Below are 24,251 nucleotides of genomic sequence, written 5' to 3'. Positions count from 1 at the left end.
GGCTTTTCCCCAGCACCCAGTCCCTCTCCACGGTGGGGCTGGGGGCTGCGGGTCCCGCTGGGGAGAGGGGCCGGGGCTGGAAGGGGTTAAGGCAGGCGAAGGAAAACAAGAGTGCTGCAGGGCCTGGGTGGCTGACAAGCCAAACAACTGTTTTTGACTCACTGTTGCTGCCTTGCCAAGTGCAATTGCTTCCACATTCCCATCCCCTGGCTGGAGGGGCGCGGGGAGACGTTGGCTTTTCGCGGTTGGGAGGGGAAAGGGGATGCCGGAGGGAGCGGCAGTGGGAAGGGCTGGCTCTGCACCGCTCCTTCTCGGCTCTTCTCTCTTTTATTCCCCTCCCTGTCGAGCGGCAGGAAGGGGCAGGGGGTGATGCTGCCGGGGGATGATGCTGCCAGGGTCACTCGTGCCAGCTCCTGGTGGAGCATCCCTTCCGCCAAGCCCCAAAGGTGGGAGAGGGAATGGGGGGGCTGGAATGCACCCCCAGGCTCGGGCTGCCCTCCCTTCTCTTGCTGTTTGTCTGCAGGAGGGACCCTGAAAGGTGGCTCCTTCCCTTCCAGGGGGGGCTGAAGGGTGTTGGGGGGTGGCAGCATCCCTTTGCCCTCCCTCCAGCTCCTGTACCCCCTTTCTCGTGGCAGCCGGGGATGGAGCCCCGCATCCTCGCTGTCCCTAGTGCAGCCACGCATAGGGATGGAGAGGGACCCCGTTGCAACTCTGAGCGGAGGCTCGGAGACTGGGGGGGGTCCCATGTGGAGCTGGGCCCCCCACTGTGCCTGGCCGAGGCAGTGAACCAAGTGTGCTGGGGGGGGGGCAAATCTGCCAGCGGGGTTTGGGGGGGGATGCTAATAAAATCCCCAGGCCTCCGAGCACTGGTGCCGTTGTGTTGCAGACAGCAAGAAATAAGCCCTTGGAGAAGAGGCTTGATAGTTACAGCAAAGATTTGAGCTACTCGGGGTTGCTGCTTTGTGGAGTTAATTATCTTCTGAGTCTGGGTTTTTGGTCGCGTTTTTTTTTGTTCCTTGGGATTATTTCTTGGCAAACGAGGCGTCGTTTTAAAGCACTGAGCTCTGCTCCCTCTGAACTCCTGGCTGCTAAGTGGTATGTAGGAGATCCTGGTCTTAAAAAAAACCAAAAAACACACCCTCAGAAAAGCCCCGCTGCCTTTGCAGTGCAAATATGGGGTCTGGGGCAGCTCGGGAAGATTTTGTGTGTGTTCCTGGAGCTGTTTCCTCGGGGGAGCCAGAGAAGCAACCTCCCGCAGGGTCCCCGGCGCAGCACATCCCTCCCGGGCAGCGCTGGGATGGAGCACGGTGCTTCCCGGGGGGACCGAGCAGCACCGGGCCGGTGGGGAGTGACGGCGCTGCCAAGGAGCTGGTGGCAGGGGAGGATGCGGAGGTCCCCTGGGAGCAGCAACTGGGGGGGGACGACTTGGTCCCTGTGGTCCCTGTTTGGTCCCCCCCCACAAAGTCCAGCCTGGATTGGGGTGCCTGGAGGGAAACCCCCAGCCTTTAGGGAAGGCATGAGGGTCGTGCTGCGAGCCGGCCCTCGGGCGAGGAGGGGGTTTACCGGGCATCTTGGCTGGCAGCCGTTTCTTCCGGATGCTGCAGGGTTGGGACATTGCTCTGGCATCGCATCCACCTTGCCCGCCGGCTCCTGGGGCTCTACAGCCGCCTCTCCCCGCTTTGCAGAGGTCGTTTCCCCCCTCCCGTCTGCGGTGAGGGTCCGTGTGTGCTGGGGGAGCCGGGGTTGAGGTGCAGGGGAGCTGGCCTGGATGCTGTCAGCCGCACCGGATAAACACGGTCCCCTGATGGGAGGGAAGGCAAATGCACACCTGGCTCCTGGTCTGCCCCGGAGCTGCTCCTGTGGGATGTGACACTTGGGAGTGACTCGTCTCGCTCCTGCTGCTGGTACCTGTTTAATCTCAGCCTTGCGTGCTGAAACCCGGGGGAACGGACGCAGCAGCGACCTTCGGGTGTTGCAGAGCAGGAGCTGGCAGCGATGGAGGTCGGGAGGAACATCCCTTCCCTGTTAACGCTGCAGGAAGGACTCGCAGAGCTTGAGCTTTGCCCGAAACATCCCGCGTCCGCAGGGGATGCGGGAGAGCCGGCTCGTGCTCCGGTCTGGCAGCCATGATGTTACTCCACTGGGACAGACACTGTCGTCATCCTTGCACCAGGAGGGCTGCCTGGCCACCCTCTGCCCATACCCCACATGCATCCACGCCGCCCTGCGGGGTTCATCCCCGCTGCGCCCATCACCCTGGCATCACATCACCCGAGGCAAATCCTCCGAACTCCCCGCTGGGGGCTTTCCAAGGGAAGCAAAAGGCCCTCCCGGTGCTCCCCAACCGCAAGTGGCAGGGGATGCCCGCGTCCCCCTTGTCGGACACCTTGTCGGCTTCTAATCCGGACATGAGAAGGCAATTAGGGGCCGGGATCCCCTTTCCGAGGCAGCAGATGGGGTGCGGCGACGCGCCGTGGGGCTGGGGAGCAGCGGCGGCGGGGCCGGCGCGCAGCGGCTCTGCCTCCTAATGTGTTTGCAAATCCTCACCAGCTGAGGGGATTAAAGCCGGCATCTGGCTCGCTTTATAATATTAAAACAAAGGGAGTTGTAGGCGCCATGATCGGGGGCAGGCGAGGGAAGGAGGGAGGGAAGGAGGGAGGGGGCCGCTGCTCTGCTTGCCGTGCTGGGAAAGTCTGCAGGAATCCCCCCCCCAGCCCTTCCCGGGAGGTTTTCCCCTGGGAATAAAACGACGTGGTGGGGGTGTCCTCGCCCCACCATCCCCTCTGGGCTGCACAGCCCTTCTTGCAGTGGGGTGCAGGAGCCGGCCCCCACCCCAGCCCCCCATAATGAAGGGCAATGCTGGGGATGCCGGAGGCGGGTGGCCTGGGCCTTTTTTTTTTTTTTGGGGGGGGGGTTTAGATCTGCTTTTTTCCACCCTGTTGCGCCGCTCTGGAAGCGGCAAGAATTCAGGAAGCCGGCGTGCGGCGAGTGCCAAGTCAGGCTGTACCGCAGCCAAGCCCCTGCTTGTTTTCTCGTCTTGCTGGAGCCAGTAAGTGACCTTATTAGCTTAGGGGGCAGCTGCCTTATTAACACACATCTGGCGGCGAGGAGGCCGCATAGTCCCTATATTGTCTCCCTGCCTGCTCCTAACCCGGCGGTACATTGCTGGGGGGGCTCGCCCCGTGGCTTCTCCCACCCCCCCCAGTAGCAGGGCTGGCACCCGGGCGGCCCCACTTCCCCCATCCAGGGCATAAACCTGGGGGGTTTATACTGGGGGGGGGGTGGGATTAGGCAGATGGGGTTTTGGGTCTGTTGAAGATTATAATTTAAGATTATCATCTGTGCAAGGGTATAATCTGGGGGGGGGGGGGTTAGGGGCCCCCCCCCAGCATAGGGGCTGTGCTGCTGGCGTTCCCATGGATGCCGCCCCGTCTCCCATGGCCCTTTCTTCTTTCCTATGGGGCAGGCTCTGCTTTTTGGGGCGCGGCATTGCCCCTTGAGATGGGATTACTCCAAGGGGCTGTACCACCCATGCAGCATCCTCAAATCCCTGCCAGCAGCCGGGGTGGGCACTGGGATTTCCCTCCGGCGCGTGGCAGGGATCAGGGTCGGAGCATCCTGCAGCAAGGAGAGCCTCCAGCGCGCTGGTTTTGGGGCTCTTCCAGCAGATTTGGCCCTTGAAGGGGGCAGGTTCCTGGGGGGGTGCGAGCCGGGAGGCTCCCGCTCTGCCAGGACAGAGAGGTAGGGGCTTTGCCACGCGCCGAATCGCCCCGGGCTCTGCTCTGGGCTGTCCCGGTGGGTTCACATCCCACTCGCAGCCGCCTTTCATCCCCATGTGGGACCTGTCTGTAGGGCCACCGCCAGCCCCACGCCCGGCGCCTGCCCTCGCCCGGCACCGCCGCGCTTCCTCTCCCCGGCTATAATTAGAGCCGAGCCGAGGGGCCCTCACGCCGCCTCGCCCCGGTGCCACGCGTCCCGGGGGACCGAGGGCGAGCCGGGATGGGGGGGAGCCGGGGTGCTGGGTGCCTGCCCGCGCCTCCGCCGTGCAGGGATGCCCTTTGTCCTTCTTGGCGTGTGGGGGAACTCGGCAGCTCTTGGCTTCTCCCTCCTGTTTTGGAAATTCAAAACATTTACAGGGCGGCCCACTCGCGCCCTGCCTGCCACGGAGCGAGGCACTTGGCTGACTCCTCTGCTTTCCTTGGCCGCATCTCCCTCGCCTTCAGGCTCGGGGGGGGGGGGCTTTTCTCCACCCCCTCCCCTTTTTTTTCTTTTTTCTTTTATTTTTTTCCTATAGTATAAGCTTGAAAAAACACCACCAGCCTGCAGGAAAGGCCATCGAGGGGGACGGGAGACAGAGCCCGGGGCGAGTGCGGCAGCGATGCCGGTGCTGGACGGCCCCTCGCGCTGACCTTGCTCTCCGCCGGGAAGGGCGGCCGTGCTGGCCAGCCGGAGCAGCCCTGTGCTGCACCAGTGCTAATGAGCTCTGCCTGAGCAGAAGGATTAATTAGCTGCTGGGAGGAGGAGGGCATCCTGCTTCGGTGACTCTGGTGCCGCTGGGTGCAGCGGCAGAGCCCGGCATGGCACGGTGCCCGGTGCTGTGGCACCAGCAGTGCTTTTGCTTCGGGGCCAGGGGCTGCTGGGGGGATGCTCCGAAAGGAGCCGTGGTTCTTCCCAGAGCAAACGCCGTGGGACAAGCGAGGAGAGGAAATCCCTGAGCGAGCCAGCGCTGGGAAGCCGTGAGAGCTGCCGCTCGCCCGGGCTTCTGCCCTCTTTTTCTAAAAAAAAAAAAAGCTGTGCAGGGTTTGTTTTTTTTTTCTCCATGGTTGTTCCTGTGCCGTTGTTCCCTGGGAGCAGGCACTGAGGGTGGGATGTGGACATGGCAGAAGCGCTTAATATGTCCTGTGGGGTCTAAAATGACCGTAATGGGGACGAGGTGGCAGCTGGCCTGGAGGTGTGCATGGGCAGGGTCCGGCCACGTGCTGGGGCTCAGCCCTGGCCCCGATTCTGCTGCGGCCAGTCTGAAATCCGAAGGGCTCAAGGATGCTCAGGAGCGTTGTGCTGGGGACTGTCACATTCCTGTCCCTGGGAATGGGACACCAGACCTGGCTTGGGGCTTTTGGCATCCCATTTAGCTGGGGGTTGTTTTTGGGGGGGCCGTGGAGCTGCTCCGTGCCCTCTCCTCCCGCCAGGTGAGGATGCGGTACCCCTCTCCCCTCCGGCAAGCAGGAGAGCCAGGCACGGGGGGGGGGACATCGAGGGGGCCCCTGGAGAGACGACCAGGGACATCGTGTTGAGGCCGGGAAGGTCGTGAGGACGCGGAGCTTGAACTTGAATTAGATGGTAATTGCGACGTGCCTAATTACAGGGAAAGAGCAAATCACTCCGGTGCTTCATAAAGTGTCTGACACGGAGTAACGAGGATAATTAGCAATCAGACGGGAAGCTGCTACCTCCCCGCTCGCGCGCCGTCCCCCGAAAGCCCCGGGGAGCCCCACTCCCCCTCCTGCCTTGCGGGCCCCACTTTGCAAAGCGGCTGCCCCCATGCAGGGCGGTTGCATTGCTTTTGCCCCCTCTGGCACGGGACATCCGCCCTGCAAAGCCACCCGTGCAGGGGCGAGGTGCAGCTGGTGGCCGTGTCCCCCTCCAAGGGGGTCCGGTGGCCGTGCCAGGCGTCCCCGCACGTGTGCGTGTCCAGCCGTGCTGCTGCGCAGCGCCGGCAATGCATTAATGCTGGTTGACGCTAGAGCGCACCAGAAGCATGCTGTGGCATCCTCCTGGGGACACGGCACCCGGCAAGGCCACCTGCCCCGGCCACCTGCCCACGGGCACCCCGGGGTGGCCCTGGAGGCACCCGCTGCTGCCCTGCCGGGGACCCTGGCTGCCCTCGGTGGCCGCAGGGGACATCGTTAGCGGATGCCAGGGCTGTGATTGATGCTGTCTAATTGCGCCTGGGGCTAATTGCTATGTGGAACCCCGAAAAACACCCCTGCCCTCCTGGCCCGGCCAGCATCACCCGCAGGGGGCCAGGAGGAGGATGAGGAGTGTCCGGCTCCCAGTTTGCTGCACCTTTTAATGCTGCTGCAGTTGGCTTAGGGAGTGCATCCCCCCCAGGGGGGCTGGGCTGTGCTGGGGAGCTCATCCCAAAGCTCGTGTCCCCCCATCCCAGAGTAGGGGGGATGGAGGAGCATCTGCTGGACGGCATTGCCCCAGGCAGGGGTTGATCCCACAGCCTCCAGCCCCCTCCCCAGCATCCCCCACCTGCCCCCCATGTGAGACCTGTCCACTCCGCTCACCCGGGGAGGACTTGCTGCCCTTGGGGAGGTGACAGGCACCCAAAGGCTGAGGAATAACCTCCCTCCCAGGCACCAAGGGACCTTCCAGCCCCAATATGCCCCCAGTCGGAGGGTGCCAGGCTGCTTTGATGGCTTCACTCCAGCTCCCGCTTTCCCTGGAGGTCCTGCAGCCACCTCGCTCCTGTCCCCAGCCACTGTACGGTCTGTCCCCCCCACCCCAGGGACCATCCCTCTGTCCCCTTCCCAGCACCTCCCAGGAAGCCCGCAGCGGATCCCAGCACGGTTTTCAGACTGGTCCAACCACTGGGGTTGCAGAGAGGGCTGGGCACACCAGTGGCACTGCAGGGATGGGTGCGGGTGTCCCCAGGTGCCGGGGCAGGGTGGAGGTCACCCTTCCCAGCCTGTCCTCCTACGTGCACGTCTCCTTGCCGTCTCTCCTCCTGTTCCCCCCCCCCCCCCGTCTTTGAGCAGCTGTTCTCTAATAAGCTGTTAATGATGATACAGTAAGTAGAAGCGGAGAGTCCTGCGGGAGCTGCCACGATTTGTGTAATTGGTCTCAGAGGAGACAAAAGTATCTAATATTTACATGCCGGTATTAGTCCCCTGGGAGCACTGTCTGGGCTGGCACGGGGAAGGCAGCTCCCAGCCTCAACCTGTCTGCTCCCGGCTGATGGATTGTCAGATCTCTAATGTATGGAAATTGCTGTGCGGCAGCGGGGAGGGCGGCGGGGGGGTCCCTGTGCCATGCTGCTGGCTGGGCATGGGGGACCCCCCCCGAGAGCTCAGGGACAGCCGAGCATCCCTGCGGCTTGGTTGGTACCCAGCTGGCTTGCGGGAGCAGCAGGGTTTGGCTGAGCTGCTTCCAGAGGGCGGAGGGAGGATGCTCTGGTGCGGGGAGCCCTGTGCCGGTGTGGGATGGAGGCAGGAGCCATCCCCTGCCTGGGTCAGGGCTCCCCAGGGTGGGTTTATGAGGGCTTTGGCCAGGCTCATGAGGCTCGAACGGGCTCCCAAGCTAGCCGGCCGGTGCCTGGAGTGAGGAGCGGGAGCTGGAGAGGGGTGCTTGCAGTCTGGCTGCCAAGCGCCCTCTCCCCTGTGCCAACGGGTGGGGTGGCTCAGCCAGGTCCGCTGGGAGCTGTGCCGGAGCTCCCGGATGGGCAGGTTCGAAGGCAGCGCTGGCGTCTTGCTCCCAGCTGGCCAGGTGAGCCGTGGGGCTGGGCGGCTGCCGGTAAAACTGCCTGTAGCATTCCTGCCTGCGGCTGGTAAGGCCTTAATGACAGGGGAAACTGAGGCACGGCGGTGCGGGGGAGCAGCCTGCCCTCCCTCCCAGCAACCCTGATCCTGCTGGGGTCTTGCCCTGGGCCCCATCCTGCACTATAGCACTGACAGGGTCCCCACTGGGGCTTTCCTGCTTACCCCGGTACCCCTACCCCTGAATGCAGTGTGTCCCCAAGGCTTTGGGACTGTCCCCTCTTGCCGGGGCTCAGACACTGGCGGGGTTTGCCTCGGTGTCACTGCCACTGAGACAAGCTGTCCCGGGATGCCAGGACTGCGCTCGCTCCTGCACCCCCAAACCTGCCAGCGACCCCGAGGGAGAGATGCCAGCGAGAGGGGGGTGGCATGGAGGCACCCAGCCACGAAGCGGAGGGGCCAGGCTGGGTGCGGAGGTGGGTGCATCCTTATTCCCTGCCTGGGGCAGAAGATGGGGGGGTGCTATGGCACCCCGACCCACCTCCCGTTGCACACTGAGGCTCTGGAGGGGGGGGCCCAGCACTGTGCTGTGGCCCCGCAGCCCTGTGGGATCACATCCCCCCCCTTTTCCACCCAGATTCCCGCTTTTCCATTGCCGTGGCAACCTCCTGCATGGCAACGCGGAGCCTTCTGCAAGGGGATGTCTCACATGTGCCCTCCCCATCCCTGGGGACCCCCCCCGGGGGGACGAGGGGGGCATGGGGGGCTGCTGCGGGTGGCCGGGGGAGGGTGGAGTGGGTTAATTTGCAGGATGCCAGGCTGAGCATCGCTGTTTGCCCTGAGCCGCCCACAGAATCAAAGGCGCAGTGTTTTGCAAGAGCTTAAAAGGAGAGCGGGCAGGTTTGCTTTGGAGGCTGCTGGCCTCATCCTGCCCGCTGGGGCCGGGCTGGGTGCCGCTGGGACCTGGCAGCTGCGGCTGGGGTTATCCGGGGGCTCCAGGAGGGCCGTGGTGGGAAACGGCTGCAAGGTGAAGGTCGCTGAGCCCGGCCGAACTCGTGGCAGGGATGGAGGCGCTCGGGTGGAGAGTCTCGTGGGTACACGCCAGTGTCGCAGCGATGAGGAGCTGTTGGCTCCTGTCCATCCTCTTCATCCATCCCGCCAGCCAGCCAGCTCTCCATCCCTTTTCGGTTGTCCTCTCCGCTCCTGGTCCGGGATGCTCCAAGCCTCTCCGTCCCTGGCCTCCCGCCAGCCTTTTCCCACACTCCCTAATCCCGGGCTCCGGCCTGGGGCTGCCGATGCCACCTCCCAAGTGCTGGGAGCAGCTGCTTAAATATCCCCAAGCCGGGAAGCGGGACCTGGCCCCTGACCTCCCGGAGAAACTGGGGGGGGGGGGGGGGAGCGGCGGGTGCTCTGCCGGGGTGCTGGGTTTGGCATGGGGACAGCATGCAGCCTGGGTGTCCCCAAGTCCCCTGCCTTGTCTGCCACCCTTTGTCCAGGGCAAGGACGGATGAATTTAATGTTTGCAAAGGGTTTGGTGCACTCTGGCCGCATCCTGCACGCTCCGCACCCTCCGGCATCGCGGGTGTGCGGTGCCCGTGGGGAGCGGGGCAGCATCCCCGGGTGCTCGCAAGCTCTCGTGGCTTGGGGGGGTGGGTGTTTATTGCCCCCCATGCCCCTGCTATGTGTGTGTTTGGGGGGGGGGAGGATCCCCCGCCTCCTTCCCTCCCTCCTGCTTTATCTGTTAAATCTGCTAAGCAGGGGAATCGCTGCAGTCGCCATCTGTGAGCCTGCCAATAATGGGATTAACTCTTTCCCCTGGCTGGGGCCGAGCCTGACGGCGTTTCTGGCACCCCCTTCCCGGGGTACTCCCCCCCCCCCCCGCCTGCCCAGGGGAGATGCCGGCGGTGATGTCCCGGGGGTCGCAGGGCTCGCTGGGGACAGCCCCAATCTGCCCCCCTGCAGATCTGAGCCGCCGGCATGGATTTACTGCCCGCCTGCCTCAGTTTCCCCGCCTGCCTCAGTTTCCCCTCCTAGCAAGCAGGGTGCTTTTGGGGCATTGCAAAGGGCTCTGCATTCCTGGCAGCGCAGGAGCCGCTTTGCCTGCGTGGGAGGGGGGGACACCCACGGGAGGGGGGCCACGCTGAGCCGTGCCTCCGTGCACCGGGTCCGTGCGTGGCCGTGGGGCCCCGGTCCTCGAGGCGGTGGGAAGCAGGGATGCCTGCCCACCCCCCCCCGGGGATGCTGGGTGCCCCCTGCCCGGGGCTGGGGCAGAGGTGGGACCCCACGGGGGGGGACACACACGGGACACGGGGGACACCCCCATCCAGCCCTGCAGCTTCAGGCCTGTTTCCCGGGGGGGTGCGCCCCGCTAATCCTCTTAGGCGCTCCCAGTCCGGCTGGGCTGCGGCCCGGAGCAGCTGGTGAGGCTGGATCCGGCCGCTGCCCATCCTCCCCTCCAACAGGTGCCCCCCCGGGCCCCCCCGGGTCCCCCCGGGCCCCGTCGCTCCCCCCCCCCCCTTCGGGGCTGGGCGGGGGACGAAGGGCTCCCCGCAGCAGGCAGCCCCCCCTCCCCCCGCGGCCGGCCCGGGAGCGCTCATTAATTATCTAATCTTCCCTTTATGTTTAATTTACAGCCCCGCGCGGCTCTGGCCATATGCTGCTTTTGTTGTGTCTGGCTCTTTGTTGTGGCAGGCAGCGGGGGCTGGCGAGACCCCCCCCCCCCTCGCCAGCCTTTGATCCCCCCCATCCACCCCAGCGCCACCCTCCACCCCCCGCGGCACGGTGGCGAGCCCCGGGGAGGGTAAGTGCCTTTTTCTCGGTTATTAATTTCCCTGACCCCCCCCCCCCCCGCCTCACCGTGTGTCCCCCACCCCCCGCCTCTCGCCGGCGGCTCGGGATTTGATCGTGCGTGTGCGTGTGCGCGGCGCTGCCTCCTCCCGCTCGCTGCCGCCGGGGTCACCGCTCCTGCCCGCACCCCGGCACCGCGCCCGCCGCTGCCGCACAGGTAGGTGCAGGGCAGGCAGCTGCCTGTACCCCCCCACCCCCCCCCAGCCCTGCCGGGGGGAGGGGGCACCGCGCCGGCAGCCCTGGGTGGGTGGGGGTCCTTGCTGGGTGGGTGGGTGGGTGGGAAGTGGGGTGGTGTGGGAGGATGTAACCCCTCCCTGGACTTGTTGCGTGCCCCCCACTCCAGCTGTGAGGTGGGGGGTCCCGAGCTGGGGGGGTGAAGGGGGAGGGCGGGGGTTGCCCCTGCTGCGGGTGGGTGTGAGCACATGGGGGGGGGGGGGGGGCTTCGCGGTGGGACCCCCGCAGCACCCTGACCTGCCATGGGCACCGGGGGGGGGGCTCTGAGCAACTTGCAGCAAACTTTGCGCAGTGCTGCCAGGCTGGCGGGCCAGGCTCCCTCCGCTGATGGAGTTTTTAATATTTTTTTTAAAAAGTGGTAAAACGGTCTTTCTGCACCCCAGCAGGCCCGTACACAGCTCTCTGGGGGTGCACGGCGGGGGGGGGCACCCCAACCGAGGGGCTGCAGCACATGCGCTCATCCTCGGGGGGCTCGGGTCTGGCTTCTTTGAGGGGCAGCGGTGCTTGGGAGGGGGACGAAGGGGTTCGGTCCACGTGGCCGCTGCCTCCCCGGCAGCGCGAGGCTCCGTTTGTGCATGATGGGGGACAAAGCTTCCCCCCCCCCGACCCTCGGGTGCTCAGCTGGGTGTGCTGAGGTCGGAGCCATCTGTCCCCAAGGGATGCTCGCGGCTGGGTGGCCCCGGCAGCGGGCAGGGCCAGGCAGCCCTTGCGTCCTGCACCTGGGCTTTGCCGGCTCCCGGCGTGGGCAGGGGATGGATGCCCAAACCTCCACCCCAGGGCTTGGGGCAGCGCCGGCAGGGGTCTGTGGTCTTGCTGTCTGTCTGTCTGTCTGCACCTCCTGCGGCTCCTGCCCGCCTCGCTGCCAGCCCGGGGGAGAGGAGGGCGGATGCGCGGTGGGAGCTGCGGGCAGGCGGCAGGCAGGGTGGGTGCCAAGCCGCGGGCCTGCCTTGGCCGCAGGAGCCGTGTGCCGGGCCAAGCGCTGGGCTGGCGGCAGCGCACAGGCTCTCCCTGCAGCGACACGTAAGGTCACCGCGACCGCCGGGGAGGTGGCCCTGCCAGGGCGTGCTGGCTCCAGCAGCGGCTCCTGCGTGCTGGGAGCCACGAGATGGTGTCAGGGCCGGCCCCGGGGGCCACCAAGCCGCTCGCCAGGTGAACAAACCCCCTTTCATGCTCGCCGGAGGCAGCTGGCTCGGCACGCGTGCACTGCCGAGGTGCACTGCCTGCCGTGGGGTGTCTCCGGGGACGGACAAGGGACCCCTCATCCCTGGGGGGCTGCGAGGAGATGCAGGAAGCCCATGACCTGGGGTGGGACGTGGCACCAGGGGACAGTGCCAGCTGCTGGCGCAGCCTCGGCGGGGGCAATGGCGTGGGGGCAGTGCCGGCTGACCCACGCACGTGTCCTGGCAGTGAGGTGACATCCCTGCTGTGGAGGGGGGGACAGGGTGGACACCACTCCACCAGCACCCCATGTCCTTGCGTGTGGGGCTGGCTGTCCCCGTGCAGACCACTGTGCCGCTGGGGTGGCCGGGCTGTCCTTTTTCGGGGTTGTTTTCTGTCCGCCGGGTGGGGGGAGCAGAGGAGGGGTTGTGCCGCTGCGGCGGCTCATGGCAGGTGGCCGCTGCCGCTGCCTTGCCGGGGCCCATCCCCATACAAAGCCCCGCTCCCTCCCTCCCTCCCGGCCCCATGCCGCAGGGCCGCTTGCCAAGCGAGAGGCCAAGGCGGGTTTGCACCGCGTGTTGCAAGAAGCAGCCGGGACGCGGGGCTGGGCTCCCCCCATGGCTGCCCACCCCCTGCCCGTGCCCCCGGCATCCCTGCCAGCTCCTGGTGCTGGGGGAAACTGAGGCAGCGAGGCGGGAGGCGGCTTGCCCGAGGGAGCCGGTGCCAGGGCTGGGAAGAGAAAACAGGATTCTTGGCACGGGCCGGCGTTGCCGCGCTCTCTGCCCGCAGGCGAGGGTTGCTCTTTGCTGGGTGTTGCAGGCTAGCTCTCCCTGCCGGCGCCGCGGCGAGGCTCGCCGCTGCTCTGAGCCCTTGCTTTTGCAGGGCTGCCCTGCACGGGGGGCACCCTGGGGACCGTGGCTCCGTCCCCACAGGTGACACCCCCCCTCCCCAGCGCTGGTGAAAGGGGCGATTGTTCTCCCCGGGGGTGGCCGGTCCCTGGCGCTGTGTGTGGCAGGGCCGGCGTGGGCAGCGGGTTGGCCTTGGCCCCCTGCCCGCCGCCATGCCCTTTTCCAGAGGCAGCTGCCTGTGGGCACGGCTTGGCAGCCGTCCTGCCTGCAGGCTCGGCTGGGGCAGGACCCGTGCTCCCGTGGCCCGCCGGATCGCCTCTGTGCGGGGTTGCAACACCCAGGGCCGGTGCCACAGCTGTCACGAGTTTGCAGTTCTCAGCCCAGCGGTGGCTTTTCTCCGCACCAGCTCCGTCCCTTAAAGCAGAGCCTGGCCGGGGCAGGCTCAGAGGGGATGAGCGGGGAGCCGGTTCTCCCTGCCCGACCGAAAAGTCCCTCTGGAGAGGTGCCTGCTGGCTTCGCCCCTGCAGAAGTGACGTGTCAGCTCTGAAAGCCCCTGGTTTTCCATCCCGGAGCCGTGTGCGGGAGGGGCCTGTTCTGCCCCCCCTTCCTGGGCGCACTGGAGCTCTCGGGGGACCAGAGCATCTCTCCCAGGGGGTTTGTGGGCACCCTGCGGCATGTAGTGTGGTGAGATCCCCCCGTCCATGCTCGGCTCCCCCCGCTGCCGCCACGCATCCCTCCCCTCCCAGCCCGCTTGTCAGCTAATGGCGCGGCTTATTCCTATGGCTTTTTAAGTGCTTAATGGCGCGCGGGGCTAATGATGCGGCTCCCTCTGTTCGTGCCGCCCGGGTAGATGGATGGTGTCGGGGCTTGGTGCTGCCCGAACCTGCGGGGATGGGAACAGGGACGAGAAGGGGTCCAGCCAGTGCCCCGCGGAGCTCGGGGCTACGAGCGGGCGTCCGCCTGCCCGCCTCTCCCTCCTCCGCAAGGCTGCTCCGAGCAGTAATGTCACCGTAAACGATATTTATCACGAGGTGATAAAAATCTATTTCCAGCGACCTCTTGGAAATGGCCCTCGTAAAACCAGGCAGCAGACGGAGGCAGGAGGCAGACAGCGGGGAGGGGGAACGGGCAGGGAAATGGCTGTAATCAGCCGCGGAGCAGGGGCTGGCTCTGCCGGCGAGCCAGCCCTGCCGTTCCCAACCCCGGTAAATCGATGGCAGCCGTGAAGGCCCGAGGGCTGCCCGGGCTCGGCTGGGTGGATGCTCGGGCATCCCGGGGCTCGAGCATCCTGGGGATGCAGCATCGCTCTCCAGGCCGTGAAGGGAGGTCCAGAGCGATGCTTGCATTTAAGTGAGCGGGATGGGGGGCTTTTGCGTGCCACAACTGCATCCCGGGGCTGTTTTCTGGAGCGTTCCCAAAGTGACACCTTGAGGGACCGACTGAGAGATGCTGGGCCAGAGCCGGTCCCGGAGGAGCGTGTTGGGGATGGGATGCTGGGCTAGCCAGCTTTCCCCCAGTGCTCACGGCCGGAGGGGTGACCCCCCTGCCAGCAGGCACTGCTGGGTCTACCCATTGCCCCCTGTATCCCCAGCTGCGGGACCATCAGTCTTAATGGGGCCACCGTCAGTCCCGCAGCTCGCCCAGCTCCGGGCTGCGTATCCCCCCTCCTCCAGCTCCCTCCCATCGGTGCCGATTGCTGGGTGCTGATTCAGCCGTTTCCCTCCCGGCACTAATTACTCAGCCCGTCGCGGAGTCCTGGCTGTAAATTCTCCGTCAGGAGCAGGCCGGGAGGCGGAAAGCCTCCTTGGCTCCTTTCCCCGCTGACCTGAGCAGGGACCTGTAATCCGGCGTAATTCATCGGAGCGCTGAGTCGGCAGGCGGCTGCCCCGTCCTCCCCCACCCGCCTTTGGGGTGCACTGTCCCCCGCCAGCATCCCTCCTCCCTGCTGAGCGGTACTGGCATCCCTCCCACCTCTGTGTGACACTCAGCCTAACTGTCCCCCCATCACTAGGGACAGCCTGGGTGACCCCGTGTCCCTGCTGTGCCTCGGGTGATGCTGCTGGCCTGGGCATCTCTGGGGGCTTGGCCGTGCTGAGGGTGCAGAGGGCACCTGGGCCCCCTTTGTGGGGTTGGAGAGGTGGGATTTGCTCCTTAAAATGGGGACAGGGCAGGATCCCCCCCGCCATGTTGTCCCCTGGGGGAGGAGGGCTGTGGGGGAAGACGGCTCCCGGCTGCAGGGTCTAATCTGCTGTCCTGAAGAAGAGACTCGTAATCGCTTAAACCAGGTGGGGTGGTGGCTGGACCACCCCGAGGGCCTGCGTGTCCCCTGCCTGGGGGTGGCTGCCCCAGGGGGGACACAGGGACCGGTGGGGACGGGGCTGGCTAGGGGTGCAGCTCCCACCCCAGCCAGACGTGGGTCCTTGCGGGGCTGCGGTGGGAGGGGACAGCGGGGAGGATGGGGACATCCAGCCTGGGTACCACTCGCATGTGCAAAGCCCTTGAAATCCCTGCTGAGGCACATGGCACTGCTAAGGGACTTCATGCCACCGAGGGGCTTTGTGCCCACCCGCCCAGGGCACGCGGTGACACGGCAGAGTGTGTGCTGCAGGTATTATCCTGCATTAAAGTTTCCCCTTGCAGATGGTGCGCGTATTAATCTGCAGCTTAACGAAGCGCCAGACCTGGCGGTAAGTCCGTCTTTAGATGGCAGGCGGGAGCTGAGAACCGGCGCGCTAAGCTGCCCGGCTGGATGAAGAAGAGGGACACGGAGGGGATTGAGGCTTTAATGCCACCACGTCGCAAGCTGATTGCCCGGCCGGCGTGTGGCCCTCGCCGGGACCCGTGCCGAGCAGGCGAGGGCTTTTGCTGCGCGTGTGATTGCCGTAACGTGCCCCCCCTTGAGTTGGATGAGGTCCCCCAGCCGGGTCCCCTTGCGTGGTGCCGTCCCTCTGCTCCCCGGCAGAGCCTTGCACCGACCTGGCTGCTCCTCCCTGCCTCAGTTTACCCCCAAGCGTGCCGTGGGGCTTTGCACATGTGGGAATGCCCCGAAAACATGAGCCGCCGTGGGGCGGGTGGGATTTTCCGGAGTGAAAAGCCCCTTGAGGCAGCCGCCTCTCCCCACGGCAGGTATTTAGGGTGGCGGGGAGGGGACGGTGGCCGCAGACTGCCCGGCAGCTCCGGCGCTGGAGGTGGGTGAGCTGGGCGCTGTGATGGCTCGCAGGGTCGTGGTGTCCCTGAGATGGGGATGGGGAGTGTGGGGGATGGAGCAGGGTCCCGGGGCTGAGCAGCAGCGTGTCCTGTGCAGTCTCTGCAGGATTCGGGTGGGAGGCCCTGCCCTGCAGCGAGCTGCATCCTTCCCCTCCTGGCCTGAGGCCCCATGGCCCCGGGGAGACACAGGCAGCATGGCCCGGAGCCAGAGCTGTGGCGTGGTGGCAGAGAGGGATGGGAGTTGCAGGGACAGCCGAGGCCAGGGGGGGTCATTGGTCCGGCCGGGGTGGTTTGTCTCAGTGTGGAATGGCACTATTTCAGCTGTTTACTCTGGAGTCTAATGATGACGGTGTGGCCACTGTGCTGCACAGCCTTGGGGAAATCCTTGTGGGTTTGAGAGGGCTGGTTGTTCTCTGCAGGGCCAGCTCCCCTTTCAGCGCGAGGAGCGGAGCTGCTGCTGCCAGCCCTGCTCTCCGTGCATGGATGGGATGCTCACATCCTTCCCTGCCTCAGTTTCCCTGCCTTGAAAGCAAGGTGGAGGGAACATTTTCCACCCTGGCAGGGACTGGCCTGTAAGCAAGGGCTGTGTGTCCCCACGGTGGGAGGGGGGCTGCTCCGGCACCGAGCAGGGCGCGGGTCCCATCCCGCCCAGCCAGCCTGGCTCTGGGGTGACAGGGTGGCAAGCACGGGGGGCTCTCAGTGTGGAAGCGGGGTGGCACGGGACCCGGCACCGCCTGGGCAGTGGGGTGGAGGTGCTGGCATCCCCCGGGGCCTCCTGCATCATCCCACAACCTGGGGAAACTGAGGCACGGAAGGGGGTGCGGCGTGGCCGGGGCTGCCGAAGCAGCGAGCGGCCGCTGCTCCCCACACCCAGAGCCCCGGAGGAGCTTGAGGAAAGCCGGGAGCGAGCGGCTGCGCGCCCCCCGCTTCCCCCTCCGTCACCTCCCCGCTCGCTGGCGAACAAATGTCTGTTCTTGGAAAAAAAAAGAAGTGACAGGGGTCGGCGCAGCGCTTTCCACATGACCTGCCCGGGAACAGAGGACGTCTTTGTTAATCCAGCGAGCTGTCAGTTCAGCCTCTTCACAAAAGGCATAAACCACTTATTGCTGCTCTCACCCCTGACCCTGGATCCGCCTGCGCGCCCTCCATTGTGCCGTCTCGAGGAAGCTGGCAAACAATTTCGGCTCTGGCTCCCCTCCCCACCGGCGGCTGGGCGCGGGGGCCGCCTCTCGCCCCACCGGCGTGGGGAGCCGCCGCAGGGGACACCCCCTCCGTACCCCCCCGGCCGCATCTGCGCGCCCGCCGCCTCGCCTGGCAGCTGCTGCGAGGGGACGGGGGCTGCCACAAAGGGAAGGGGGTGGCAGGACCACCTCCCTCCCTCCCTCCATCCCTCCCTCCCGGGGATGCCGGAGCAGCTGCCTGGAGCCCGCGGGCTGCAGCGAGGGGATGCCGGGTGCTGCACCCCACGGCCCCCCGGCCGAAACCCCTTAATGAGAGGGGACAAAAGCTCCTTAGGGCCCCTGGCTGGGACGGGCTGGGACGGCAGCTTTAGCCAAAGCCGCTTATGGCCCGGCACAAAGCCGGCGAGAACAGCCCTGCTTCCCGGGGCCGGCGTGGGATGGGGCGATGCTCGCACCCCGCCAGCCTCGGGGGGCCCGGCGGGTCATGTAGGGTGATGGCCGGGGTGGGGGGGGGAACAGAGCACGTGCTGCCCGTCCCGTCCCTCTGCGCCCAGCACCCAGACCCCGTGGCGGGGCCAGCGCGCGCTGGAGCAATTAGATGCAGTCACTTTGGGGCTATATATAACCCAAATTGCTGCTTGCAGCTCGTTAGCTGGCTGTCAGAGCCGCTGCGGCCGCGGCGGGTGAGATGGTGTCGCCGGAGGGGGGGGTGGTGGAAGGGTGAAGCGGGGACCTGCTGCTCCCCCGGGATGGGGACACGAGGCGGGGGATGCGGCCACGCTGGGGTGGGCTCAGGGTCAGGCTCTTGCTGGGGACGGGCTTCTGGGGACCGCCGTGCTCCACCCCAAAGCAGCAGCGAGCGGGGCAGCGCTGCACCCGCTTCCGCCCGGCGCTTCCTCCGCCATGCCGGCGGCGGGTGGTTGCAAACCTGCTTTGCTGGCGCGGTGCAGGGAGGGCTGCGGTGACACGGGGGTCAGGGTCAGGCCTTTCGCCCTGCCTGGCGTTCCCCGGGCTCGCGGCACGGCCGGGCCCCGGGGTCAGGGTGCTCGGGCACGGTGGGTCACGGGCACATCCCTTCCCGGTGCCATCGACGTTTCCAGCATCGTCTCCCCGTGTGGCGTCCAGCCTGACCGCAGTCTCCGGCGCTGCCCGTCCAGCCCCCTCCATCCCTGCCTGCCCCGCTGCCGGTCCCCGCCCGGGCTCGCCGGCATGCCGTGGCTCTGCCGGCACACACCGGCCCCCGCACCGGGGAGGAGCGCGGCACCTCGGGCTGTCTGGGGGCAGCTGCGAGATGAGTGCGAACATATTGTGTGGGCTCCTGCAGCAGGCGTCACGGTGTCGCTGCTGGAGAGCGAGCAGGAACCACAGCCCCGCCGTGACAAACGGCTCCAGCACAGCCGCAGCCATGCCCACGCGGGCGCCGCTGGCGGGCTGGGCCATGCCGCGGCACGGCCGGCTTCGCCGCTGCGCCGGGACCCGGAGGGGGGATCCGGGTGGGCAGTGATGCCCATGGCTGCGGGGATGGGCTGACCCCGGTACACGGTGTCACCGCCGGCTCCCCGCCACCGCTGCGACGCGTCCCCACGGCCATATTAATTTGCCGGGGGGGCCACCTGGGTTGGGTGCATCCCTGGCTTGGGAAGGGTTAACGGCACCGTGTGTCTGGAGCCTTTTGTTTCTTTCCCATTTTTTTCTCCCCCCCTTCCCCTTTTTAATGAGGGGTTAGCACAGCTGTAATTGCAGGTTCCAACTTTCCGCCAGCAAACACGGCTGAGAAACTTTAAACACGGCGGCGGCGGTGGGGATGCGTGGATCCGGCTTCCGCCCCTCCTGTGGGCACCCACCGGGGTGGCAGAGACCCACGGGGTGCCAAGCCGTGCCACCGGCGGGGACCCCCGCTGCACCAGGTCTCCGGGCACGGCCTGCTTTTGGGGGAAAACCCTCTGGTTTTAGGCTGCCGGGAGGAGGAGGAAGACGAGGGCGAAGGCTTCCTGGAGGGAAGAGCAGCTGAAACCGCCTGGGCAAACACACAGCAGGGGCTGTGCCCGTGGCAGCGGCGATAAAGCCCCAGCGTGAGCCGGCGGGCTCGGTGGCCTCACCGACAAAGGGAGCTGGCGGGAGCCTGCTCGCCGCAGCCCTAAACACTCCAAAAACACCTTTTATTCTGAGCGCTGCCTCGCAGGCCCGGGGGGGAGGCAAGGGGACGGGGGGTGGCGGGGGTTCGCGTCCCCCCAACCTTGCAGCCAGGTGCTGGGGTGCGCTGCTCCCCCCGTGCTGAGGCTTCTCCTTCTGCAGCCGGCTCGCCGCATCCCCTGGGAGGGGCAGGATGCGGCCCCTCGGTGCCGAGCATCCTCCCCGCCTCGGCCCTTGCTCGCTCATGGGAGCTTGCGCGCAAGCCGTGCCAAAAATCATCGCTGGTGCAGCTGTGCCGGTGCTTGCCGGGCTCTGTGCCCACCGCCCCGCCGGGGTGATGCCAGCCAAGAGGCGAAGCGCCGCGACCGCATCCACCCCCGGTGCCCTGGCTGCCGGGAGCGCAGGGGTTTTCCGGGGTGCTGCCACCCGGGACGGTGGAGGTTGGGGCTGTGCGGGCGCGATGCTGCCGGGGCAGGGGGGGGCTTTGCCGTGCCCGCGGCACCCCGTGGGCGGCATCCCCGTGGGCGGCATCGCCGCTGCGCACGCCACAGCCCGCTCCGGCGGCAGGCGAGATGCAGGGGAGGTGGAACGGGGAAGCTGCGTTTTCTGGTGTCCCGAAGGCATGGGAAACGTGCCGACATGGCCGCCTGCATGCTGGATCCCTCACCGGAGAGCCGCCGCGGCCCTTTGCTTTCCCGCTCCGTCACCGCCGTCCCGAAGCCGGGGCCGGGGGGAGAGCCGAGTGCCGTGGCAGGTATTTATCCCCGTGACGGGAGCAGAAGGAATGTGCCCTTGGCGGGGAGGGACGGACGCAGGGACACCGTTCCCTGCCCTTGCTGCCATCGTGTCCCCTGGCTGTGAAGCTGCCTGCCGCGGGCACCGAGCCGTGGGCACCGAGCCGCGGGCACCGTGGTGCTGCCGTGCCGGTGGTGGGGGGCACAGGTGACCCAGGGACCGGCAGTGCCTCTCTGTGCCTGTCCCTTGAGGCCACCGGCTGTGTTTTGAGCCGGCTCGAGCTCTCCATGTCCTTCATACCGAGGACCCGCCGGGGGAGATGGAGGCAGATGCCACACAGGGGGGTTCGAGGGACCACCATGCTGTGGGGCCGTCCGTGCCAGCTCCTGTTGGAGCCTTTTGTCCCCAGGTTTTGTCACCTGTGGAGCTGCCCTGCTGTCCCTGCCCATCTCCCCTGGCTTGCAGCCCTCACCTGCACGCCAGCTCAATTTTTCTGGTGTTAGTAACATCACATAACGACGTCACATGGATGTCACCTCGCTGCACACCTACCCCGGCCCTGGACGCTGCCTGGGGCCGTGCCCTGTGGCCCTGGTCCCCGCTGGGGCTATGCACGGCTGGTGTGTGCTGCAGAGCTGTTGCAGGCTCGTCCCCGAGTCCCTCTGTCCATGTGCGTGCTCCCTCGCTGCGTTTCTGCAGAGAGCCACCCGTGCGATGAGCGGGCCGGCCTCAGCTCAGCACCGTTCGGCAGGCACAGCCGGCTGGTCCCCTCTCCACCCGTGGGCACGGGCATCTCCCCGAGCCCCGGGCCGGGCTGAGCATCGCCACAGTGGGACGTGGGGAGGCTGCCAGCCCTCCCCTCGAATTTCGGTGCTTGGTGGCAGAGCACCCTTCTCTCCTGGCCTCTGCCTGAGCACCTCGGGGTGCTGCTTAGCAAATTAGCGCCCAAATCAATCCGCTTGCCTCTAATTGGGGGTGAGTCTTTGAGGACGTGGTTGGGGAGGAAGACCCCCCCTCCGAGGGGCTGCCGCGATGCTTTATCTGGGTGGACAGATCCCTCCTAATTGAGCAGATATTCCGTGTTCGCAAACAGATGGCTCCTTTGCATCAATTATTCCTTATCTGTGTAACCGGGGATGATTTGCTGACAGATAGCGCGGGGTGAAGTTAAAGCAAGGAGGCGGCCGGTGCTCCACGCCGGCTCTGGCTGCTGCCTGGGGGGTCCCAGGGGGCACAGGCGTCGAGGGGGGACGCATCCTGGCTGTCCCTTGGGCAGGCAGGACCCGTCTCTGGTGCTTTTGCACCTTGGCAGCAAACTAGAAGGGGTGGCGGCTGCGGGCTGGCACCGGTGTGGGGCTGATGGGTGGGTTGGCATCTGGGGTGCTGCCGGGGGTCCCCGGGGAGCAGGAGGATGCCAGCCTTGGCTTGGCAACCGCTGCCAAAATCCGCTTTCCCCGCCGTGACCCTGGCCTGGCTCGCCATTCCCTGACTACGTCTCGCCCAATGCTGCTGTGACGCATGACGGGGGATGATTAATGCTAATTAATGATTAGTTGCTCAGGGTATCAAAGTGCGCCCCAGCCCTTTCCCGTGCCCACAGGTAGGGGATTGCTGCCTGCTGCTGCCGGTGGCATCGCCCCGGGAGGAGGAGCGGTGGCACAGCATCCCCCCTGGGATCCTGGGGAGATGTCCCTGCCATCTCCAGGAATCCCATGCCAAGCTTTCGGGGATGGGGACTGGTCCCCGGGCTTGTCCCTTGCCCGCTGTGAAAGTTGCCTTCTGTTAATCATTGGGAAAGAGAAGAGCATCTCGCCATTGCTGGGGCAGCTGGTGGCACCCCGCCAGTTGGAGCCAGTACGTGGTGGCACTCGAGGACTCGCGGGATGTGCCGAGTGCTCGCGGTTGTGCGGCGCTGCCATATGGATTCCATAAATTAAACCTTTCCAGGAAGCGAACGGTAAATTTATACGTCCGCTCGCGTGCGTGGCTCATTGCGTCTAAGGGCTTCCCAGCAAAAAATTTACCTACCATTCATCTCGCTTCGGCTCTCCACTTTTATAGGATTAGTCCCAAGAAAAACGGGATCAACATAAAATCCTTGCCGTGCTGCAACCCTGACCCTAAAGTCCCCAAATGGGGAGCGGGGTGTCCCCTATGGATGTCCCCTATGGGTGTCCCCTATAGCAGGAGGGGAGGTTGCCCGCATCCCGGGGTGGGCACAGCATCCCAGGGACCCGCTCGGACGTGGGGCTGGGTTGTCTGTGCGTCTGTCCCAGAGCTGGGGTGCGTGCGGTGTCGCTGGCTGTCGCTTTATTACAGATAAACAGAAGCAGCGACAGCCCGAGCTGGGTGCCTGGACGCACCTGACGCGGGAGGGTGACAGCTACAACAAACACGGGGCCACAGCAGCACCCGGGGACGCCGGGGGTCAGGGAGGGGGACTGTCCCCAAACCGAGTGAGAAGCAGCGGCAACGCTGTCCCCGTCCCTGCGGCACGTTCGCCTCGCCTGCCTGGCAGGGATGGCGATGGGGGGGTTGTTGATCTCGAGTAAACACTGCCCGGTTGAGTAATCGGGAGCTGCCTAACCGGCCAGCTGCCGCCGGCGAGCAAGGGGACGCCGCTTTGATTCATGTCCTCTCCCCCCCCTCCAGCCTTTCTTGTCTGGCCGTGCTGGGAGCCATCGGCCGGATCCAGCTGTAGGCTGGCGTGCGGCTCCCTGCGCTGGCCACGTGCACTGGCCGGCAGGAAAACAAAAGCATCCTGTGTCTGTGTGCCCCGGTCCCCCCCGTGCCCCCCACCCGTGCCGGCGGTGCTCCGGCCCTGCCGCGCTCGGGCTGGGGAAGGGAAAGGCACTGAGTTTCTCTCCTGCTTCTCTTCCAGGCGTCCTCTTCGTCCCTCGAGACAGCTGCCGCCAAGCCTGCCGCCGGTGAGCCCCGGCACCGGGTGGCCAGCACCGGGGAGAGCCTGGGGACGGGCGGCAGTGCTGCCCCGGACATCGGCCAGCGGACGGCTTTGGATGCGGAGGGTGCGGACGCTGGAGCCACAAGTAGGTGATGCCGGGGGATGCCGGGGGGTGTGGGGATGCCGTCCCCGAGGGCTGTCCCCTGTCCCGCCGCGGGGTGTACCGCCAGCCCGGTGTGCCGCCACAGTTTGGGTCTCCCAGCGAAGGCTCGCGCCCGGTCGTTTGGGGTTGGGGCTCCGAAACCCGCAGCACCGCTGGGGAGGTGACCCTGACAGCACCTTGGTGCCTGCCCGCCGTCCCCGGGGCCGTGAGTCAGGCCGTGGGCGCTGGGGAGAGCCGCGGCGTTGGGCTGGCTGCGCCGGAGAGCTGGGGGGGCCCCCGGGGCTGGGCCGGCCCGCGGCTCCCGGGACTCAGCCGCCCCGTCTGTCAGGAGCAGCAGCATTTTTGGGAGAGGTATCACGCGTGCTTCCCGCCTGCCGCCTCCCTGGACCGGCTTGTTTGCCAGCCCTTCCCGGCGGGCGCGCCGTGCCGTGTTGTGCCGCGCCGTGCCGTGCCATGCCAGGCTGCTTTGATCTGGCAGCAACTGATGGTGCCGGTTCCTGGCTCTGGGCTGGGGCGAGCCGGGAACCGCAAGGTGCAGCGGGCAGGGAGCTGGGGCAGGCAGGGAGCTGGGGCAGGCAGGGAGCTGGGGCAGGCAGCACTGCCTCCATGGGGCGAGGGGGCTGCTTGGCGGGGTGGGGGGGGGTGTGTGTGACCCCCCCCAGGTCCCCGAGGAAGGGCGCTTCCCGGGGACACGGTGGCCCGCGTCGGCTGTCAATCAGCCCTGCGGGGATTCGGCCCCGGTTTGGGACCCCGCAAGGCTCTGTGTCCCCCGGGGGGGCCGGGAGGCATTTGCAAGCTGCTCACAGCCCAGCCGGCAGCGGCGCGGAGGCAAGCTGGGAGCCGTGGCCTGGAACGGACCCGCCGGAGTCAGCTCGGGATTTATTACCCTGCCAGTGGCTGCCGGGCAAAGGTGACAGTGACTAATGGCTTGTTACACGCCTGCCACATCTCATCTGCGCACCGCAGCCGGCTGCTGGAGCTCCCAGCCCCGGTGTGCGGGCAGCCTGCGCCCGCCCTCCCTTCCCTGGGGGGGGACGGGGGCGAACCCCCCGGTGCCCCCGTGGGGACCTCAGCCAGAGCGGGTGACGGTGACGGCTGGCCGGCTTGGCACGGGAATCCGTCCCCGTGCGGAGGATGGGGACCTGCTCCGGCAGCATCCCCGCGGCCGTGGCCAGGCAGAGCCGGGCTGGCATCCCTGGGGGTGCCGCCGTACCTTGGGGCTTCCCAGCCGGTGGCACATCCCAGGATGTCCCGGTGAGCCTCGTGTGACACACAGGACTTTCTGTCGCACGAAACTCCTTCGTGGTTGCAAAACCATGAGCTGTGTTTGCCACTGCTCTGCCGGCACCGCAGCAATCCCGT

At 66.5% G+C, this 24,251-nt stretch overlaps 1 protein-coding gene across 1 annotated transcript in view; it reads left to right on the top strand.

Moving 5' to 3' along the window:
- The window catches only part of GSE1 (Gse1 coiled-coil protein), a 105,061-nt gene that overhangs the window by 14,262 nt on the left and 66,548 nt on the right, over positions 1 to 24,251 (top strand). Inside the window, 1 exon segment of the mRNA XM_072872149.1 lies at positions 22,706 to 22,871. Within this exon segment, the coding sequence (XP_072728250.1) occupies positions 22,706 to 22,871 (166 nt within the window).

Source organism: Ciconia boyciana, chromosome 9 (assembly GCF_034638445.1).
Source record: "Ciconia boyciana chromosome 9, ASM3463844v1, whole genome shotgun sequence".
Classification (NCBI taxonomy): Eukaryota; Metazoa; Chordata; class Aves; order Ciconiiformes; family Ciconiidae; genus Ciconia; species Ciconia boyciana.
This window is presented reverse-complemented; position numbering and strand designations above follow the sequence as displayed.